Source organism: Balaenoptera physalus (genome assembly GCF_965194825.1).
Source record: "Balaenoptera physalus genome assembly, contig: HAP1_SCAFFOLD_1222, whole genome shotgun sequence".
Classification (NCBI taxonomy): Eukaryota; Metazoa; Chordata; class Mammalia; order Artiodactyla; family Balaenopteridae; genus Balaenoptera; species Balaenoptera physalus.
The window spans coordinates 56,444-77,544 of NW_028125572.1; the positions used below are offsets into that span (position 1 = coordinate 56,444).

The 21,101-nt window shown below is 43.6% G+C and overlaps 1 protein-coding gene across 1 annotated transcript in view; it reads left to right on the top strand.

Moving 5' to 3' along the window:
• Nucleotides 1–1,256: 1,256 nt before the first annotated feature.
• The window catches only part of LOC309653811 (cyclin-Y-like protein 1), a gene marked incomplete at its 5' end in the record, with an annotated part of 57,809 nt that continues 37,964 nt past the window's right edge, over nt 1,257–21,101 (top strand). The window contains 2 exons of the mRNA XM_082478618.1: nt 1,257–1,293; nt 2,440–2,655. Of these exons, the coding sequence (XP_082334744.1) occupies nt 1,257–1,293; nt 2,440–2,655 (253 nt within the window). The remainder of the gene's footprint in view (nt 1,294–2,439; nt 2,656–21,101) is intronic.

Below are 21,101 nucleotides of genomic sequence, written 5' to 3' on the forward strand. Positions count from 1 at the left end.
GCCCGCACACCTAGAACCCGTGCTCCACAACAAGAGAGGCCACCGCAATGAGAAGCCTGCACGCCACAATGAAGAGTATCCCTGCTCGCCGCAGCTAGAGAAAGCCCACACACTGCAACGAAGACCTGACACAGCCAAAGATAAATAAATAAAATAAATTTTAAAAAAATCCCTCAGTTTAAAAAAAATAAATAAATAAAATAAAAACACACACTAGTTTTCTGCTCATAGGAAGATGGAGAAAGCAGCATGGAAGTACCTCGAAAAATAAATAAAATTATTATTATACCCAGCAATCCCACTTCTGGGTGTATAACCAAAGGAAAACAGGGTATTGAAAAGGTATATGAACTCCCGTGTTTATTGCAACATTATTCACAATAGCCAAGACATGGAAACAACCCAAGTGTCCAGCAACGGATGAATGGATAAGGAAGACGTGGGGGTGTGTGCCTGTGTGTATGTATATGTATTGTGATATATGTCAGATATATATGTATATATGTGATATATATGTGCCTATGTGTATATGTATGTATATTATATGTACGTATACTGAATATTATTCAGCCACCAGAAAGAGGAAATCTTGCCGTTTTGCAACCACATGGATGGACTTTGAGGGCATTCCGTTAAGTCAGAGGAAGGCACATGCTGTATGATCTCACTTCAATATGGAATCTAAGAAAGCCCAACGCAGAGAAACAGAGTAGGTGGGTGGGTACCAGGGGCTGGGGAGTTGGGGTCCGCAAAGGTGTTGATCAGAGGGTACAAACTGTCCAGTTATAAGATGAATACATTCTGGGGGTCTAATGTATGGCATGGTGATTCTAGTTATCAAGACTGTATTATACACTTGAAAGTTGCTCTGAATATTTTCCCACTTCTGAAAAGAAATGGTAATTATGTGACCTGGTGAAGGTCAGCTAACCGAGGGTGGTAATCACACGGCGGTATAAGTGGATCAAGTCAACACTCTGTACACCTTAAATTTACACACTGTTATCCATCCATTATTTCCCGCTAAAGCTCGAAAAAACCAGGTTACCGTCAGAAGGAGCAGCGTCTCTCGTGTCTGTTCCACCGCCACTTGCCCGCCATGCGTCAGGCGTCCCACTCGCAGAGACGGGTCACGCCGGTGCTGCCACCTCGGCCTTCGCGCTTTCCCGCCTCGGAAGGACAGCGAACGGGCTTCCGCAGATGAAAGGCCGCGCGCGTCTGCGCCCCTGAGAGTTTGCGGGACCGGGAGACGCGGGATGTGGAAAGGGAGGAAAACCCACGCCCTTCGTAAAGGTTGGTAGCTTGGGGGGGGGGGTGTGTGTGTGTTTTCCTGAGATTTATGCCAAACTTTCATTTACGCTTGAACGAGGATGACTTGAGTCTACGCAGCCTGATACTGTCCTGAGAGAGCAAGGGACTCGCCGACCGGCTGCTGCCCCACTGCCCGGAGGTGCGCCCAGCCCCGCAGCGAGGACACGGGCGCCGCCGAGCCGCCAGCCCGGGGCGCGGGTGGGGCGCGCGGGCGCGAGAGGCGTCCTTTCCTCTTCTGGACAGTCCCCAGGGTCCAGCACCAGCTCCACGTGACGGGGAGACCCCGGCGGAGGGGTCCCCAGGGACCCGGCAGGCAGCTGCCCTGCGACCCTCCGAGGGAGGGGAAGGCCCGGAGGCACCCGACTGCGGACGGGGGGACGCCCCAGGTCAGATCCACCGGGGAGCAGGGGCGGGGAGGGGCCGCCGAGCGGCAGGAGCGCTCGGCCCCGGCCCGGGGGAGCGGCAGCCCCCAGAGGCTATCACCTCTCCCGCTCTCCCCCGGAGCGCCGCAGCCCGGGACGCGTCCCGCCCCTCGGCAGCCGCGCGCCCCTCCTCTCGGGCGCGTCGCGTGGGCGGCGGTCACGGGCGGTGGGCGGTGCTCAGGGCGGTGGGCGGTGGTCACGGGCGGTGGGCGGTGCTCAGGGCGGTGGGCGGTGGTCACGGGCGGTGGGCGGTGCTCAGGGCGGGGGGCGGTGGTCACGGGCGGTGGGCGGTGCTCAGGACGGTGGGCGGTGCTCACGGGCGGCGGGCGGCGGTTACGGGCGGTGGGCGGTGCTCAGGTCGGTGGGCGGTGGTCACGGGCGGTGGGCGGTGCTCAGGGCGGTGGGCGGCGGTCACGGGCGGTGGGCGGTGCTCACGGGCGGCGGGCGGCGGTCACGGGCGGTGGGCGGCGGTTACGGGCGGTGGGCGGTGCTCAGGGCGGTGGGCGGTGCTCACGGGCGGCGAGCGGTGATCACGGGCGGTGGGCGGTGCTCAGGGTGGGGGGCGGTGGTCACGGGCGGTGGGCGGTGCTCAGGACGGTGGGCGGTGCTCACGGGCGGCGGGCGGCGGTCACGGGCGGTGGGCGGTGCTCAGGACGGTGGGCGGTGCTCACGGGCGGTGGGCGGTGCTCGGCTCCTCCCGCCGCAGCCCGCGGAGCCCGAGCCGAGCCCGAGCGGCGCCGAAGCGCAGAGGGGCGTGGACGTGGCGCCCGCGGGGCCCTAGGAGGCTCGCGCGGGTCCTCGGCGCTGAGCTCGCGCGGCCCGGAGCGTTGGTCCCGCCGAGTGGGCGGCGATGAGCGCCGAGGGACCCTTCCCCCCGGCTGCCCCCCGCGGGCGCCCCGGCCGCCTGCTAGTGCCCGCGAGGGTGAGTGCCGGACCTCCCGGCCGTTTTTTCTGCGCGCGCCCCTCCTCTCCCTGCGCCCCCTTCCCCTCTGCACCCCTTTCTCCCTCCAGGCCCTCCCCTTCTCAGCGCCCCTGTCTCTCCTCCGCGACCCGTCTTCCCTCCCCGTGCCCCCTCCTCATCCTCCGCCCCCTCCTCACCCGGCGCCCCCTTCCCTCTTGCGTCCCCATCTCCATCTCCCGGGGCGGCTCGTGCGGGCGGGCGGGCGGGCGCAGACCCCCTGACCCTCCGTCCTCCCGGCCCAGCATCCCAGACGGAAACTTGTAGGGTCTGCCTTTCCCCGTCGTGAAGGTGCAGCGGCTCCGTGGCCCGTGGGAATCAGGTTCTCCAGGGTTGGGGGTTCGGGGTTCGCCCCTCCTGTCTCCCTGCGAGCGGCTCCTGGCCTCGGGGGCCGCGGCGGGCGTCCTCCTGAGCTCCTCTCCGTCTTGGGGGGGGCCTCTGCCCGGGCTGGGGGCCCCCCCGGCCGAGCGCCCCGCTACTTAGGGGACAGCTCAGCTCTGGACGCCCAGTTCGTGATACCGATTCGTGCGTGCGTGTCTGTGTGACATCTCTTCTTATCCCTGCCCCAGACGACTCCCCTCCACCCTCTTACTTCTAAATAACTTAACTGTTGGGGGAAAACAGAAATGTGGCTCAGTCAAAAACGAAAAGTTCTTGGAAGCCTTCGCGTCGCCACCCCCAGCATAACCGAGTGTTCTGGAAACAGTTTAGGAACCGCAGCCGAGGCTCCCCGACTGATTGACTAATCCGGCTGGAACCGCCTCCCTTCGGGTTTGTCCTCACAGACTCCCTAAGCCCGGGAGCGACAGTAAAAACCGGCGTGTGTCTAGCAGTCCTTTTCAGGATAACAGAGAAATGTTTCGGAGACTATGGGTTGAAGGCTTTTATAAATTCCTGTGTGTCAGGATGCTTCTAAACCAGGGCAGTACTAATGACTGTATGATTTTCTTAAAAAAAAAAAAAAAGCTTATGTAGAGACAGTTGCTTCTTCCATCAAGTTATACAATTCTGGGGTGTTTCCACAAAATCTTGAAATTAAATTTCATGTGAAGTTCCGTGCTGATTGTGTAAAGTACTTTGTCACGGAGCAGTTTTCCTTAAACCGGGAAGACGTGCTTGGGGTAGTCGGAAGTCAAGTGCTTAAGAAAGAGGCTGGGAGTTCTGTCACTGCCTGGAGTCTTGCGGCCATGCGCTCGCTGGTTAGGAGCTGCGCATCTGCTTGAGGTGTTCTTGCAGCCGTCCTGTGTGTAACCACCGTAATTATAGTGGAAGAACCAAGTGGATTGATCATACTGCATAATTGACTCCGTGGACGAGTTATTGGCAATAACTTAAGTTTTTAAAAAATATGTCAACTGCAGGTTCTCAAATAAGTACTCTCCAGGGTGCTAAATGTTGACTCCATTAAGATACTAAATTGGGGGCTCAGAAAGGGGCTCCATACCCCATTTGCTGAGGCTGTAACTAGTGCTTATTTGTAATAAGAACCTTGATTATAAGATGCATCCTATGTGCCTCATACTGGGTTTGAAACGACTTTCTTGTATGTCATCATTTTTCTAATTAGAAGCACTAAGTTCTCCTTCTTAACTGAAATGATGAAATAACTCTGTAAACTCAATGATGTTATGGACAGTTACTGATAAGAAAAGCAGCAAACCTGCATGCTTGTCTAGATTCCAAGGATTCAAGTGAAAAATTTATGGCCATCAGAGGTCCACAGTGCAAAGATGTTTAGGGCCATTTTCCAGCCAAGGTTCCAGCCATGATTGTGTTCCAGCCAGGAAGTTCTGTCAGCACCAAAGGACAAGTGTTGGAATAGTAACATGGATCCCGTAATAGCAGGAGTGGTCCCTCCGGTGTCCTAAGTAATCAGGTGTGCTCAGATGCTGCGTGCTCCAGCCTACAGCAGAGCTCAGATTCTTGCTCATTTATAACAAATCTGTTAACTGTTCTGTCTACACATGTGTCTTTTAAAACAGGAACATTCATAGCTCACAATCATGGCTGGAACCTTGGCTGGAAAATGGCCCTAAACATCTTTGCACTGTGGACCTCTGATGGCCATAAATTTTTCACTTGAATCCTTGGAGTCTAGACAAGCATGCAGATTTGCTGCTTTTCTTATCAGTAACTGTCCATAACATCATTGAGTTTACAGTTATTTAATCATTTCAGTTAAGAAGGAGAACTTAGTGCTTCTAATTAGAAAAATGATGACATACAAGAAAATCGTTTCAAACCCATTATATTTCTAGTTGTAAACATTTTTTTGAAGTCAGAAAAACAACATGTTCTTTATGACTGCTGGTTTGAATCATGAGAATTTGGCCACATTTGAATGTCTCTTGCTCAGGATTGGAACTTCTTTTTCTCTTTCGTTTTAGGTAGCCGTACCCTGTTACATGTATTCCCTAAGTTGAGCCAGTTCGTATACCTGTGTCCCTGAGTCTCCTGTGTCCCTGTGGTTAAACCCCTGGGTGGAGAACCGCCAGTGCAGTGTGTAAAGGTGTCCTGCTTTCCTGTTCAAACACTGCTGTTGGTTTGTGCTGAACGCAATTTTCTGTTTTTAATTAACATCACTGCTTCAGTCGAGGGGCTGGAAGCCTGGGAGAGCCAGTCATATGTGAGTTCTCACGGTGAGCTTGGCGACTGGAAGGTGAGAGCATGTCAGGTCATTTAAAGTAGGCATCTAGTAATGTCACCACTTCGTCATCTAGTTAGAGATGTGAGTTGTCGCGGGAGCTAATGGAAACAGGTAACCTCTGGGGAAGGATGTCCGTTTGTTCTAGGCTTTTGTCACGTGTTTCTCATCCTTGCTGACTCATCTTTGATTTCAAGTGTAGAATTTCTGATGATCTCTATGATGTCATAAGCAAGATTCACATATTTTAAGATGGGGAATTACCTGACTTTACCAGGAGATAGGTTTCCTATCTTGGATAGGTTTCCAAGATCCAAGTTTAAAAAGTGTGCTTATTTATTGAAAATACCAGATGTAAAAATTGCCGTATTTCACCAAACATGTGTAGAACAGCGACCTTTTATATCTACATGCCTGTATAGCTACATAAACATAAATGTGGCTTTTTAAATTTCAACGTTAATTTAGTTCCATGTCCCTAGATGTCCCAGGAGACACACTTACGAAGGGTGACAAGAGGGCAGCACTGATGTGAGTTCGGTCAAGGGAGTGAGTGGCAGACGGAGACGTTGAGCTGCTTTATCGCTGGGTGGAGGGAGGGAGCTCGTGTCAGTGAGTTTATAGCCCGGTTCCCTCTCTGTCACACGGGTACCCCAGCTGCAGAATTATGAGAGCAGCTCGCCTGCCACCACAGGAAGCAGGTGGCGTCGGGCACGTGAGGTCCGTCTCTGTACCCCAGGCCCCCGCGCTGTCCTTCTCAGAGCAGACACTGGCTCTGAGGCACGTGGACACGGGTGATGGGTGGCCGCTCCAGGCGGGACGGGGACGGGGAACCGTGTGTCCCCTGCCTCCCCCTCGCCCGAAGAACCTGTGGTCTGGGTTCTGAGTCACTTCAGACCTGATTCCGACATCCTCAGAAACTCGCTAATTAGAATCTACCTGTATTTTTTGCAATGTACCAAGGCAGGTTCAAGAAATGCTTTTGGGGGAAAAGTGCATGCGAATTTCGTGGAAAAAAGTATTTGTGTTTCGACTGGCGTGTGCTTTTCCTTAGTATCAGCTGGTTACTGCATGTTGTCATTCAGATTGTACCTTTGGAGAGCTTTGGGCTTGTTTTCAGGGAACACTGGATGTCAGTTTCCCCCAGGCCACCGAGGTCCCCACTCATTCTGCGCTGAGCAGCGGAGGCTCGGCGCCCTGGACGCCCGCCCTCCGGCCTCCCCGCAGCCTCACCTCCTTCCTCTCTTGCGTCTCATCTTCAAGGCTGTTGCAAAAGTGTGGCGAATATTATGCTGTTGTGATTTCTCAATTGAAATTATTGGTGAGACAGTTTCTGTTTTCTACGGAGGCTGTAGTTTTACATCCATAAATATTGTTAACTAGCTATCTTTTAATGAAGCAAGGAAGTAGGACTTTTAAAAAGTGAATGTGACTCTTAGCTTGCTTAGCGGACCACTCAGCAGGCCCTGTTGGAAACAGTTAGAAAAGGCCAGTTACGTGTGGGCGCCGAGCTGCCCTGCCGTGGAGCCCTGGCACCGGCGATGACCTTGTGAGAGTTTCCAGAGCGGCTGAGTCTCGGCGCTTTGCACTCAACACTGTCTGCAGGTTATTTACAGTCACACTTATTATTCTGAGTGAATAAATCTGACTCTAAACTGTTGACATTTGACAGCAATTCTAGTTTTGATAGGCACCAAAATTCATTTGAAATTTGGATGAATACCATTGTATTATGGCGCTGAATTGTACTATTATAAATACGATCATATAAATGGTAAGGTTCAGTATTGTAAATCTCATGGTGTTATTAGCATTCATACTGTTTTATTTCTCGTGCTGATTTTAGTTGAAGGCTGACTCCCCTCCCCTTCCAGTGAGTGGTAATTGCATTTAAGCGTTGACTAAAAGAGAAGTAACTGTAATTATTTGTATTTTAATCGAAGTAGTTTGAATGACAAATCATTGTAAGAATCCAATTCCATTTCTAGAATGAATGTGAATGCTCTCAGCAGGTGTATATTTTATTGTCTGTTTTATGAATTCATATCAGTAAGAATATAACCACGTGGATGCACCCAGATTCTACATTAGGACATTTTTGTTCATTGAGCTAGTGTTTAGGAGAATAATCTGTATTTATAAAGTGTGACATAACTGCCAATTATTCCTATCAGGAATTACAACACTTTCTATTGACAATAAATGTCACATTTGACAACGTTCGCACACATTTTGCGTGACACGACTTTCAGAAACTAAGTGCGGTGGCCGTCGGGTCTTCTTTAAAGGGAGACCAGCTTCCCTTGCTAAGTCAGAATCCAAGAGGTGGCAGGGGAGCTGAACCCACCTCCCTGACTCTTTCCCTCCGAGTGTGTTGCCCTGGGAGCTGTCCCTTCGTGGTCCCTGCCCCCAGCTGGCCATCTTCACCTCTGTCCCTGCAACACTTAGGCCACCGTGTCCCCAGACCTGCTGCCCCTCTGGCTTCACCTCCAAGGGGTTTGAGCTGCTGACGGCTCACCTGGCACGCCTCCCTCCCCGACCCTCTGCTTTTCCTCCTTCCGTCTCCGGCTCTTTGGGGACCTGGTCCTCTGCTCTGCCTTTCAGAGTGCGGTGTACAGACCTTCTGCTGTAGGTTCTTTTCTCGCTGTATGTTTCCAGGTGGCCTCACCTGCCTCTGGTTAACCCACTGATGCCCAACACGGTGCCTCGGTGAGCCCCGCTTGGCTGTCCAGTTAACACTTCCAAGATCCTCCGCCTAATCTGAATCCCGAAACCCCGCTCTCTCTCTGTGTTTATATGTCAGACAACGGCAGCACCACCCAGCCAGCTCATGTCTCTGTCTGATGTGCTCGTGCCCTTGAGGCCGCCTCAGGGCCTTTGCTCACGCTCTCGTCTCTCCCTGGACGTTGACCCCGTCCCTGGCCTCTGTCCCAGCCTCCATCAGCCCTGCTCATTCCCAGTCACAGCCGCGCCCCTTCTCTCTTGCTTTCAGAACCCACGTTTGTCTGGGTATCTGGTGCCCGTATGCTTTATGGGCCTCATCCCACCCTCAGGTGTAAATATGGACCAGTCTAAGTCAATGATTGCCTTTGGAAAGGGCATGATTGCAGCTTTGCCAGTGAGGCTGCTTGTGAGTGAGGGGGGAAGTTCCCCTTTCTTTCAGAAAGAGACGCAAGACTGGGTGAATAAATTACATGCCTGGTACGTAACAGCTGATACGCACTGTTGAATCATAAGTATTTATCTGAATTAATGGTATGTCATGCTGTAAGAGGGAGGAAGTTCTGTTTCTGGCTCTTGTACTGAGAATTTATATTTATGATTAGCTATTTTGTAAATTTATTTATTTATTTATTTATTTATTTTAGGCTGCATTGGGTCTTCGTTGCTGCGCGTGGGCTTCTCATGGCGGTGGCTTCTCTTGTTGCAGAGCACAGGTTCTAGGCATGCGGGCTTCAGTAGTTGTGGCACGGGGGCTCAGTAGTTGTGGCTCGTGGGCACTAGAGCGCAGGCTCAGTAGTTGTGGCGCACGGGCTTAGTTGCCCCGCGGCATGTGGCGTCTTCCTGGACCAGGGCTCGAACCCGCGTCCCCTGCATTGGCAGGTGGATTCTTAACCACTGTGCCATCAGGGAATCCCTGATTAGCTATTTCGGGTTTGAATAAAATTGTGCCTTTATATTTTTATAATTGCTGCATTTTGATATCAATTTTACAAATCAGCATAACTGTTAATGGTAAAATATACCGTATTCTCTTCTCATCTCTATCCTGCTGAATATTATCCTTAATGATTTCTCTTCAGATAATTATACTTTACCAAATGGCTCCATTAGTTGACTCTTCACATTATAATTATCTTAAGTTTTTGTTACGTGCTGAGGAGCATGAAATTACTCCTCAACTGTAAACCTGGGGACATTCGGACCCCTTGAGGCGGCAGCAGTGCTTTGGGGAAGGTGTGTGGGCTCGACATAGGCAGTGCTAGTCCTGTCATCTTGGTGATAGATCCAGGCTGTCATGGCTTGTGTGACAAGGTAGACAAATAGCAGCTTCTGCATTTGTGGCATTAGAAACGCCAGAGGTTTCACTGCCTTCCTGCCGGGGAGGGCAGCCAGGAGAAGTGGCGCCAAGCTGGCCTTTTCCACAGCCATGAGGGTTTTCCTGAAGGGGTCAGGACTTTATGAAGGTAAACTTAAATGTCATTTGGAAAAGTACTTTGTGGTTACAGATGTGTACGTACCTGCACCTGCGTGCACACCATTTATGCGTGTACATCACTAACAGAGCAAAGTGTGAGCACCTGTTAGGAGCTGTGCTGGGAGCTGAGAGGACAAAGCAGGACAGAAGGGGTCCAGACACAAGGTGCATGCCGGTGAGCACCCCCCAGCTCCCCCCACCCATGACCACTAGCGGAGGTAGATTCTGGAAGCGCAGGCTTTGGGGCGGGGCAGGGGGGCGTGAGTGGCGGGCGACAGGTGCTTCCTTCCTGCCCCGAGTGGTGACTGCTGCTTGTTGCTGGGGGTACGGCTGTGGCTGTGTGCACAGGAAAAGAGTGACACACGGAAAACATGATCGCAGATGTTTATGGCTGTTATGAGGGAGAGAGACACGACCTTCCGAGAATACCGTATGTGTTAATCATAAGTGCTCAGCTTGGCGTCTCGGGAGGCTGCCTGGACCATCAGCTGCCCGGTTGTACCCTGGCTCTGTGACCCCAGAGTCTGGGGCCTGGATGCTCTCAGGTGACTGTGCGACGGTGAGCAGGTACCAACTTCTTTGTGTGACTCACCTGTAAGGTCGGGAGAAAAATAGGGAGGATACTCATATCTCTAGAATAATGACTATCATTTAATTCTTTTTTTTGAGGGGGATTAATAAGAAAAGATCCAGGTGGGATAGAATTGATTACAAACAGGAGACAGCGTGTGCGTGCATGTGTGTGTGTATGTTATAGCACATTTGGAAAAATCATTTGCTCTTATTAGTTATCTATATTATACACATTAGTGTATATAAGTCATTCCCAATCTCCCAATTCATCCCAACACCACCACCACCCTGCCCCCGCTTTCCCTCCTTGGTGTCCGTATGTTTGTTCTCTATATTTGTGTCTCTATTTCTGCCTTGCAAACCGGTTCATCTGTACCATGTTTCTAGAGTCCACAAATATGCGTTAATATACAATATTTGTTTTCCTCTTTCTGACTTACTTCACTCAGTATGACAGTCTCTGGGTCCATCCACATCTCTACAAATAACTCAGTTTCGTTTCTTTTTATGGCTGAGTAATATTCCACTGCGTATATGTACCACATCTTCTGTATCCATTTGTCTGTCGATGGACACTTAGGTTGCTTCCATGACCTGGCTGTTATAAATAGTGCTGCAATGAACATTGGCGTGCATGTGTCTTTTTGAATTATGGTTTTCTCTGGGTATATGCCCAGTAGTGGGATTGCTGGGTCATATGGTAATTCTATTTTTAGTTTTTTAAGGAAACTCCATACTGTTCTCCATAGTGGCTGTATCAATTTACATTCCCACCAACACTGCAAGAGGGTTCCCTTTTCTCCACACCCTCTCCAACATTTACTGTTTGTAGATTTTTTGATGATGGTCATTCTGAACAGTGTGAGGTGATACCTCATTGTAGTTTTGATTTGCATTTCTTTAATAATTAATGATGTTGAGCAGCTTTTCATGTGCCTCTTGGCCATCTGTATGTGTTCTTTGGAGAGATGTCTATTTAGGTCTTCTGCCCATTTTTTGATTGGGTTTTTTTTTTTTTTTAATATTGAGCTGCATTAGCTGTTTATATATTTTAGAGATTAATCCTTTGTCCATTGATTCATTTGCAAATATTTTCTCCCATTCTGAGAGTTGTCTTTTCATCTTGTATATAGTTTCCTGTGCTGTGCAAAAGCTTTTAAGTTTCATTAGGTCCCATTTGTTTATTTTTGTTTCTATTTCATTTCTCTAGGAGGTGGGTCAAAAAAGATCTTGCTGTGACTTATGTCAAAGAGTGTTCTTCCTATGTTTTCCTCTAAGAGTTTTATAGTGTCTGGTCTTACTTTTAGGTCTTTAATCCATTTGGAGTTTATTTTTGTGTATGGTGCTAGGGAGTGTTCTAATTTCATTCTTTTACATGTAGCTGTCCAGTTTTTCCAGCACCACTTATTGAAGAGACTGTCTTTTCTCCATTGTATATCCTTGCCTCCTTTGTCATAGATTAGTTGACCATAGGTGTGTGGGTTTACCTCTGGGCTTTCTATCCTGTTCCACTGATCTATATTTCTTTTTTGGGCCAGTACCATATTGTGTTGATTACTGTAGCTTTGTAGTATAGTCTGAAGTCAGGGAGTCTGATTCCTCCAGCTCCGTTTTTTTCCCTCAAGATTGCTTTGGCTATCCGGGGTCTTTTGTGTCTCCATACACATTTTAAGATTTTTTGTTGTAGTTCTGTAAAAAATGCCATTGGTAATTTGATAGGGATTGCATTGAATCTGCAGATTGCTTTGGGTAGTATAGTCATTTTCACAATATTGATTCTTCCAATCCAAGAACATGGTATATCTCTCCATCTGTTTGTGTCATCCTTGATTTCTTTCATCAGTGTCTTAAAGTTTTCTGAGTAGAGGTCTTTTATCTCCTTAGGTAGGTTTATTCTTAGGTATTTTATTCTTTTTGTTGCAATGGTGAATGGGATCATTTCCTTAATTTATCTTTCTGATCTTTCATTGTTACTGCATAGGAATGCAAGAGATTTCTGTGCATTAATTTTGTATCCTGCAACTTTACCAAATTCATTGATTAGCTCTAGTAGTTTTCTGGTGGCATCTTTAGGATTCTCTATGTATAGTATCATGTTATCTGCAAACAGTGACAGTTTTACTTCTTCTTTTCAGTTTCTATTCCTTTTATTTCTTTTTCTTCTTCCAAAGAAGAAGCACTACCTGACAGCACTATTTACATAGTTTTTTGCAAAACTATGTTGAATAGGAGTGGCAAGAGTGGACATCCTTGTCTTGTTCCTGATGTAAGAGGAAATGGTTTCAGTTTTTCACCACTGAGAATGATGTTTGCTGTGGGTTTGTCGTGTATGGCCTTTATTATGTTGAGGTAGGTTCCCTCTATGCCCACTTTCTGGAGGATTTTTATCATAAATGGGTTTTGAATTCTGTCAAAAGCTTTTTCTGCATCTATTGAGACGATCATATGGTTTTTATTCTCCAATTTGTTAGTATGGTTTATCACACTGAATAATATGCATATATTGAAGAATTCTTGCATTCCTGGGATAAATCCCACTTTATCATGGTGTATGATCCTTTTAATGTGTTGTTGGATTCTGTTTGCTAGTATTTTGTTGAGGATTTTTGCATCTATATTCATCAGTGATATTGGTCTGTAATTTTCTTTTTTTGTAGTATCTTTGTCTGGTTTTGGTATCAGGGTGATGGTGGTCTCATGGAATGAGTTTGGGAGTGTTCCTTCCTCTGCAATTTTTTGGAAGAGTTTGAGAAGGATGGGTGTTAGCTGGTCTCTAAATGTTTGATAGAATTCACCTGTGAAGACATCTGGTCCTGGACTTTTGTTTTTAATCACAGTTTCAGTTTCATTACTTGTGATTGGTCTGTTCATATTTTCTATTTCTTCCTGGTTCAGTCTTGGAAAGTTACACCTTTCTAAGAATTTGTCCATTTCTTCCAGGTTGTCCAGTTTACTGGCATAGAGTTGCTTGTAGTAGTCTCTTATGATCCTTTGTATTTCTGCAGTGTCTGTTGTAACTTCTCCTTTTTTATTTCTAATTCTATTAATTTGAGTTCTCTCCGTCTTTTTCTTGGTGAGTCTGGCTAAAGGTTTATCAATTTTGTTTATCTTCTCAAAGAACCAGCTTTTAGTTTCACTGATATTTGCTCTTGTTTTGTTTCTATTTCATTTATTTCTGCTCTGATCTTTATGTTTTCTTTCCTCCTACTAACTTTGGGTTTTGTTTGTTCTTCTTTCTCTAGTTCCTTTAGGTGTAAGGTTAGATTGTTTATTTGAGATTTTTCTTGTTTCTTGAGGTAGGATTGCATTACTATAAACTTCCCTCTTAGAACCGCTTTTGCTGCATCCCATAGGTTTTGGATCATCATGTTTTCATTGTCATTTGTCTCTAGGTATTTTTTGATTTCCTCTTTGATTTCTTCAGTGATCTCTTGGTTATTTAGTAATGTACTGTTTAGCCTCCATGTGATTGTGTTGTTTATGTTTTTTTCCTGTAATTGATTTCTAATCTCCTAATGTTGTGTTTGGAAAAGCCACTTGATATGATTTCAGTTTTCTTAAATTTACCAAGGCTAGATTTGTGACCCAAGATATGATCTATCCTGGAGAATGTTCCATGTGCACTTGAGAAGAAAGTGTAATCTGCTCTTTTCAGATGAAATATCCTATAAATATCAATTAAATATATCTGGTCTCTTGTGTCATTTAAAGCTTGTGTTTCCTTATTAATTTTCTGGCTGGATGATCTGTCCATTGGTGTAATTGAGGTGTTAAAGTCCCCCACTCTTATTGTGTTACTGTCGATTTCCTCTTTTATAGCTGTTAGCATTTACCTTATGTATTGAGGTGCTCCTATGTTGCGTGCATATATATTTATAATTGTTATATCCTCTTCTTGGATTGATCCCTTGATCATTATGTAGTGTCCTTCTTTGTCTCTTGTAACATTCTTTATTTTAAAGTCTATTTTATGTGATATGAGTATTGCTACTCCAGCTTTCTTTTGATTTCCATTTTCATGGAATATCTTTTTCCATCCCCTCACTTTCAGTCTGTATGTGTCCCTAGGTCTGAAGTGGGTCTCTTGTAGACAGCATATACGTGGGTCTTGTTTTTGTATCCATTTAGCGAGACTGTGTCTTTTGGTTGGAGCATTTAATCCGTTCACATTTAAGGTAGTTTTCGATATGTTTGTTCCTATTACCATTTTCTTAATTGTTTGGGGTTTGTTTTTGTAGGTCCTTTTCTTCTCTTGTGTTTCCCACTTAACGAAGTTCCTTTAGCATTTGTTGCAGAGCTGGTTTGGTGGTGCTGAATTCTCTTAGCTTTTGCTTGTCTGTAAAGCTTTTGCTTTCTCCATCAAATCTGAATGAGGTCCTTGCTAGGTAGAGTAATCTTAGTTACAAGTTCTTCTCCTTCATCCCTTTAAATATATCGTCCCACTCCTTCTGGCTTGTAGAGTTTCTGCTGAGAAATCAGCTGTTAACCTTATGGGAGTTCCCTTGTATGTTATTTGTCGTTTGTCCCTTGTTGCTTTTAATAATTTTTCTTTGTCTTTAATTTTTGTCAGTTTGATTACTATGTGTCTTGGCGTGTTTCTCCTTGGGTTTATCCTGCCTGAGACTCTCTGTGCTTCCTGGACTTGGGTGGCTGTTTCCTTTCCCATGTTAGGGAAATTTTTGACTATAATCTCTTCCAATATTTTCTCGGGTCCTTTCTCTCTCTCTTCTCCTTCTGGGACCCCTATAATGTGAATGTTGTTGCGTTTCATGTTGTCCCAGAGGTCTCTTAGGCTGTCTTCATTTCTTTTCATTCTTTTTTCTTTAGTCTGTTCCACAGCAGTGAATTCCACCATTCTGTCTTCCAGGTCACTTATCCGTTCTTCTGCCTCAGTTATTCTGCTATTGATTCCTTCTAGTGTAGTTTTCATTTCAGTTATTGTATTGGTCATCTCTGTTTGTTTGTTCTTTAATTCTTCTAGGTCTTTGTGAATCATTTCTTGCATCTTCTCAATCTTTGCCTCCATTCTTATTCCGAGGTCCTGGATCATCTTCACTATCATTATTCTGAATTCTTTCTCTGGAAGGTTGCCTATCTCCATTTCATTTAGTTGTTTTTCTGGGGTTTTTTCTTGTTCCTTCATCTGGTACCTAGCCCTCTGCCTTTTCATCTTGTCTATCTTTCTCTAACTGTGTTTCTTGGTCCACAGGCTGCAGGATTGTAGTTTTTCTTGCTTCTGCTGTCTGCCCTCTGGTGGTTGAGGCTATCTAAGAGGCTTGATGGGAGGCTCTGGTGGTGGGTAGAGCTCTCATTTACCAGTTTTATTTTACATAGGATGCCTCATTTACTAAAACCATAGATTCCAAGTTGCTCCATGAAAAATGTGATATTCTTAGCCGTCAACATTAGGGAATTTCCCCAATCACATTTTTAAATTGATTTAATGTGTTATTTTTTTTTTTTTTAAATGAAACAAATAACTTTTATTCCACATTGCTCTTTAGAGAAAAACAATACTAATTCCACAATATATATCACTAATATAATAGATCATTTTAACTATTGAATACACTCATTCATAGTCACATTTATATCATTTCCTTTTTTTTTTTTCACACACACACACACACACACTGTATTTTATTTTTACAAGAGATAAATAGACTGACACCAAGCATTGTACATGGATGACCACAACAAAAGCAACAATGATTGCCATTACCAAACATGAAACACACTCATACTATGTCATAATATTGACATTCAGTCCAGTAATCCTCCACTGTAACAGCTCCTTTACTTTGCAGTGAAAATTGATTTGTATATTCTTTGCCTCTGAGTCCTTGTGGGATTTTTTTTTTTTTTTTAATTCAGACAGAAAGTCACAAAAATTATACTCATCCTCATCAGTTCACTCAGTCCCATGTAATTAATTGTTTTTTTTCATCTTGATCTTTTGTTAGCACTTTTATGAGTTCATCAGTTTTTCATCAGAGTTCTGAAAATGCTTATTCATTCAGTTCAGCAGTACAGTCAGTTACCAGAAACCTGTACATGTCAGAGTCTTTTCCATGAATTTCTTGAAGATGAAACCCTTTTATAGGAACATATTTGCAAAATCATCAGAGTACACCCAGAACTGTCTGTAAATGACAAAAGCCTTAAAAATGACCACGGTAAAAGATTTGATGAAAGTTCATAATAATGCAGTTGACAAGAAAATTAGTTATTTCTGAGATATACATTTTAAAGTAATAACTAGGATTATTACTTATAACATTATACCAGAACATATAAGATTTTTAGAAATTTCATGTAATGTCTGAAACATTTATATTAACATATTTCCATACATATTTCCATACAAATATAAGATTTTTAGAAATTTCATGTAATGTCTGAAACATTTATATTAACATATTTCCATACATATTTCCATACAAATACAAATATAAGATTTTTAGAAATTTCATGTAATGTCTGAAACATTTATATTAACATATTTCCATACAAATAACCCAATGAAAGTTTAGTATTAGTTGTTTTGTTTGCTTTTTTATACTGCAGGTTCTTATTAGGCATCAATTTTATACACATCAGTGTATACATGTCAATCCCAATCGCCCAATTCAGCACACCACCATCCCCACCTCACCACAGTTTTCCCCCCTTGGTGTCCATATGTCCATTCTCTACATCTGTGTCTCAACTTCTGCCCTGCAAACTGGCTCATCTGTACCATTTTTCTAGGTTCCACATACATGCATTAATATATGATATTTGTTTTTCTCTTTCTGACTTACTTCACTCTGTATGACAGTCTCTAGCTCCATCCACGTCTCAACAAATGACTCAATTTCGTTCCTTTTTATGGCTGAGTAATATTCCATTGTATATATGTACCACAACTTTATCCATTCGTCTGTTGATGGGCATTTAGGTTGCTTCCATGACCTGGCTATTGTAAATAGTGCTGCAATGAACATTCGGGTGCATGTGTCTTTTTGAATTATGGTTTTCTCTGGGTATATGCCCAGTAGTGGGATTGCTGGGTCATATGGTAATTCTATTTTTAGTTCTTTAAGGAACCTCCATATTGTTCTCCATAGTGGCTGTATCAATTTACATTCCCACCAACAGTGCAAGAGGGTTCCCTTTTCTCCACACCCTCTCCAGCATTTGTTGTTTGTAGATTTTCTGATGATGCCCATTCTAACAGGAGTGAGGTGATACCTCATTGTAGTTTTGATTTGCATTTCTCTAATAATTAGTGATGTTGAGCATCTTTTCATGTGCTTCGTGGCCGTCTGTATGTCTTCTTTGGAGAAATGTCTATTTAGGTCTTCTGCCCATTTTTGGATTGGGGTGATTGTTTCTTTGATATTGAGCTGAATGAGCTGTTTATATATTTTGGAGATTAATCCTTTGTCCGTTGATTCATTTGCAAATATTTTCTCCCATTCTGAGGGTTGTCTTTTCGTCTTGTTTATGGTTTCCTTTGCTGTGCAAAAGCTTTGAAGTTTCATTAGGTCCCACTTGTTTATTTTTGTTTTTAATTCCATTACTCTAGGAGGTGGATCAAAAAAGATCTTGCTGTGATTTATGTCAAAGAGTGTTCTTCCTATGTTTTCCTCTAAGAGTTTTATAGTGTCTGGTCTTACTTTTAGGTCTTTAATCCATTTGGAGTTTATTTTTGTGTATGGTGCTAGGGAGTGTTCTAATTTCATTCTTTTACATGTAGCTGTCCAGTTTTTCCAGCACCACTTATTGAAGAGACTGTCTTTTCTCCATTGTATATCCTTGCCTCCTTTGTCATAGATTAGTTGACCATAGGTGTGTGGGTTTACCTCTGGGCTTTCTATCTTGTTCCATTGATCTATGTTTCTGTTTTTGTGCCAGTACCATATTGTCTTGATTACTGTAGCTTTGTAGTATAGTCTGAAGTCAGGGAGTCTGATTCCTCCAGCTCCATTTTTTTCCCCTCAAGACTGCTTTGGCTATTCGGGGTCTTTTGTGTCTCCATACAAATTTTAAGATGATTTGTTCTAGCTCCGTAAAAAAGGCCATTGGTAATTTGATAGGGATTGCATTGAATCTGTAGATTGCTTTGGGTAGTATACTCATTTTCACAATGTTGATTCTTCCAATCCAAGAACATGGTATATCTCTCCATCTGTTGGTATCATCTTTAATTTCTTTCATCAGTGTCTTATAGTTTTCTGCATACAGGTCTTTTGTCTCCCTAGGTAGGTTTATTCCTAGGTATTTTATTCTTTTTGTTGCAATGGTAAATGGGAGTGCTTCCATAATTTCTCTTTCAGATTTTTCATCATTAGTGTATAGGAATGCAAGAGATTTCTGTGCATTAATTTTGTATCCTGCAACTTTACCATATTCATTAATTAGTTCTAGCAGTTTTCTGGTGGCAGTTTTAGGATTCTCTATGTATAGTATCATGTCATCCGCAAACAGTGACAGTTTTACTTCCTCTTTTCCAATTTGTATTCCTTTTATTTGTTTTTCTTCTCTGATTGCCGTGGCTAGGACTTCCAGAACTATGTTGAATAATAGTGGTGAGAGTGGACATCCTTGTCTCGTTCCTGATCTTAGAGGAAATGCTTTCAGTTTTTCACCATTGAGAATGATGTTTGCTGTGGGTTTGTCATATATGGCCTTTATTATGTTGAGGTAGGTTCCCTCTATGCCCACTTTTTGGAGAGGTTTTATCATAAATGGGTGTTGAATTTTGTCAAAAGCTTTTTCTGCATCTATTGAGATGATCATATGGTTTTTATTCTTCAATTTGTTAATATGGTGTATCACATTGATTGATTTGCGTATATTGAAGAATCCTTGCATCCCCGGGATAAATCCCACTTGATCGTGGTGTATGATCCTTTTAATGTGTTGTTGGATTCTGTTTGCTAGTATTTTGTTGAGGATTTTTGCATCTATATTCATCAGTGATATTGGTCTGTAATTTTCTTTTTTTGTAGTGTCTTTGTCTGGTTTTGGTATCAGGGTGATGGTGGCCTCATAGAATGAGTTTGGGAGTGTTCCTTCCTCTGCAATTTTTTGGAAGAGTTTGAGAAGGATGGGTGTTAGCTCTTCTCTAAATGTTTGATAGAATTCACCTGTGAAGCCATCTGGTCCTGGACTTTTGTTTGTTGGAAGATTTTTAATCACAGTTTCAATTTCATTACTTGTGATTGGTCTGTTCATATTTTCTGTTTCTTCCTGATTCAGTCTTGGAAGGTTATACCTTTCTAAGAATTTGTCCATTTCCTCCAGGTTGTCCATTTTATTGGCATAAAGTTGCTTATAGTAGTCTCTTAGGATGTTTTGTATTTCTGCGGTGTCTGTTGTAACTTCTCCTTTTTCATTTCTGATTTTATTGATTTGAGTCCTCTCCCTCTTTTTCTTGATGAGTCTGGCTAATGGCTTATCAATTTTGTTTATCTTCTCAAAGAACCAGCTTTTAGTTTTATTGATCTTTGCTATTGTTTTCTTTGTTTCTATTTCATTTATTTCTGCTCTGATCTTTATGATTTCTTTCCTTCTGCTAACTTTGGGTTTTGTTTGTTCTTCTTTCTCTAGTTTCTTTAGGTGTAAGGTTAGATTGTTTACTTGAGATTTTTCTTGTTTCTTTAGGTAGGCTTGTATAGCTATAAACTTCCCTCTTAGAACCGCTTTTGCTGCATCCCATAGGTTTTGGGTCGTCGTGTTTTCATTGTCATTTGTCTCTAGGTATTTTTTTATTTCCTCTTTGATTTCTTCAGTGATCTCTTGGTTATTTAGTAACGTATTGTTTAGCCTCCATGTGTTTGTCTTTTTTACGTTTTTTTCCCTGTAATTCATTTCTAATCTCATAGCGTTGTGGTCAGAAAAGATGCTTGGTATGATTTCAATTTTCTTAAATTTACTGAGGCTTGATTTGTGACCCAAGATGTGATCTATCCTGGAGAATGTTCCGTGCGCACTTGAGAAGAACGTGTAATCTGCTGTTTTTGGATGGAATGTCCTATATATATCAATTAAATCTATCTGGTCTATTGTGTCATTTAAAGCTTCTGTTTCCTTATTTATTTTCATTTTGGATGATCTGTCCATTGGTGTAAGTGAAGTGTTAAAGTCCCCCACTATTATTGTGTTACTGTCGATTTCCTCTTTTAGAGCTGTTAGTAGTTGCCTTATGTATTGAGGTGCTCCTATGTTGGGTGCATATATATTTATAATTGTTATATCTTCTTCTTGGATTGATCCCTGGATCATTATGTAGTGTCCTTCCTTGTCTCTTGTAACATTCTTTATTTTAAAGTCTATTTTATCTGATATGAGTATAGCTACTCCAGCTTTCTTTTGATTTCCATTTGCATGGAATATCTTTTTCCATCCCCTCACTTTCAGTCTGTATGTGTCCCTAGGTCTAAAGTGGGTCTCTTGTAGACAGCATATATATGGGTCTTGTTTTTGTATCCATTCAGCCAGTCTATGTCTTTTGGTTGGGGCGTTTAATCCATTCACGTTTAAGGTAATTATCGATATGTATGTTCCTATGACCATTTTCTTAATTGTTTTGGGTTTGTTTTTGTAGGTCCTTTTCTTCTCTTGTGTTTCCCACTTAGAGAAGTTCCTTTAGCATTTGTTGTAGAGCTGGTTTGGTGGTGCTGAATTCTCTTAGCTTTTGCTTGTCTGTAAAGCTTTTGATTTCTCCATCAAATCTAAATGTGATCCTTGCCGGGTAGAGTAATCTTGGTTGTAGGTTCTTCCCTTTCATCACATTAAGTATATCATGCCACTCCCTTCTGGCTTGCAGAGTTTCTGCTGAGAAATCAGCTGTTAACCTTATGGGAGTTCCCTTGTATGTTATTTGTCGTTTTTCCCTTGCTGCTTTCAATAATTTTTCTTTGTCTTTAATTTTTGCCACTTTGATTACTATGTGTCTCGGCGTGTTTCTCCTTGGGTTTATTCTGTATGGGACTCTCTGCGCTTCCT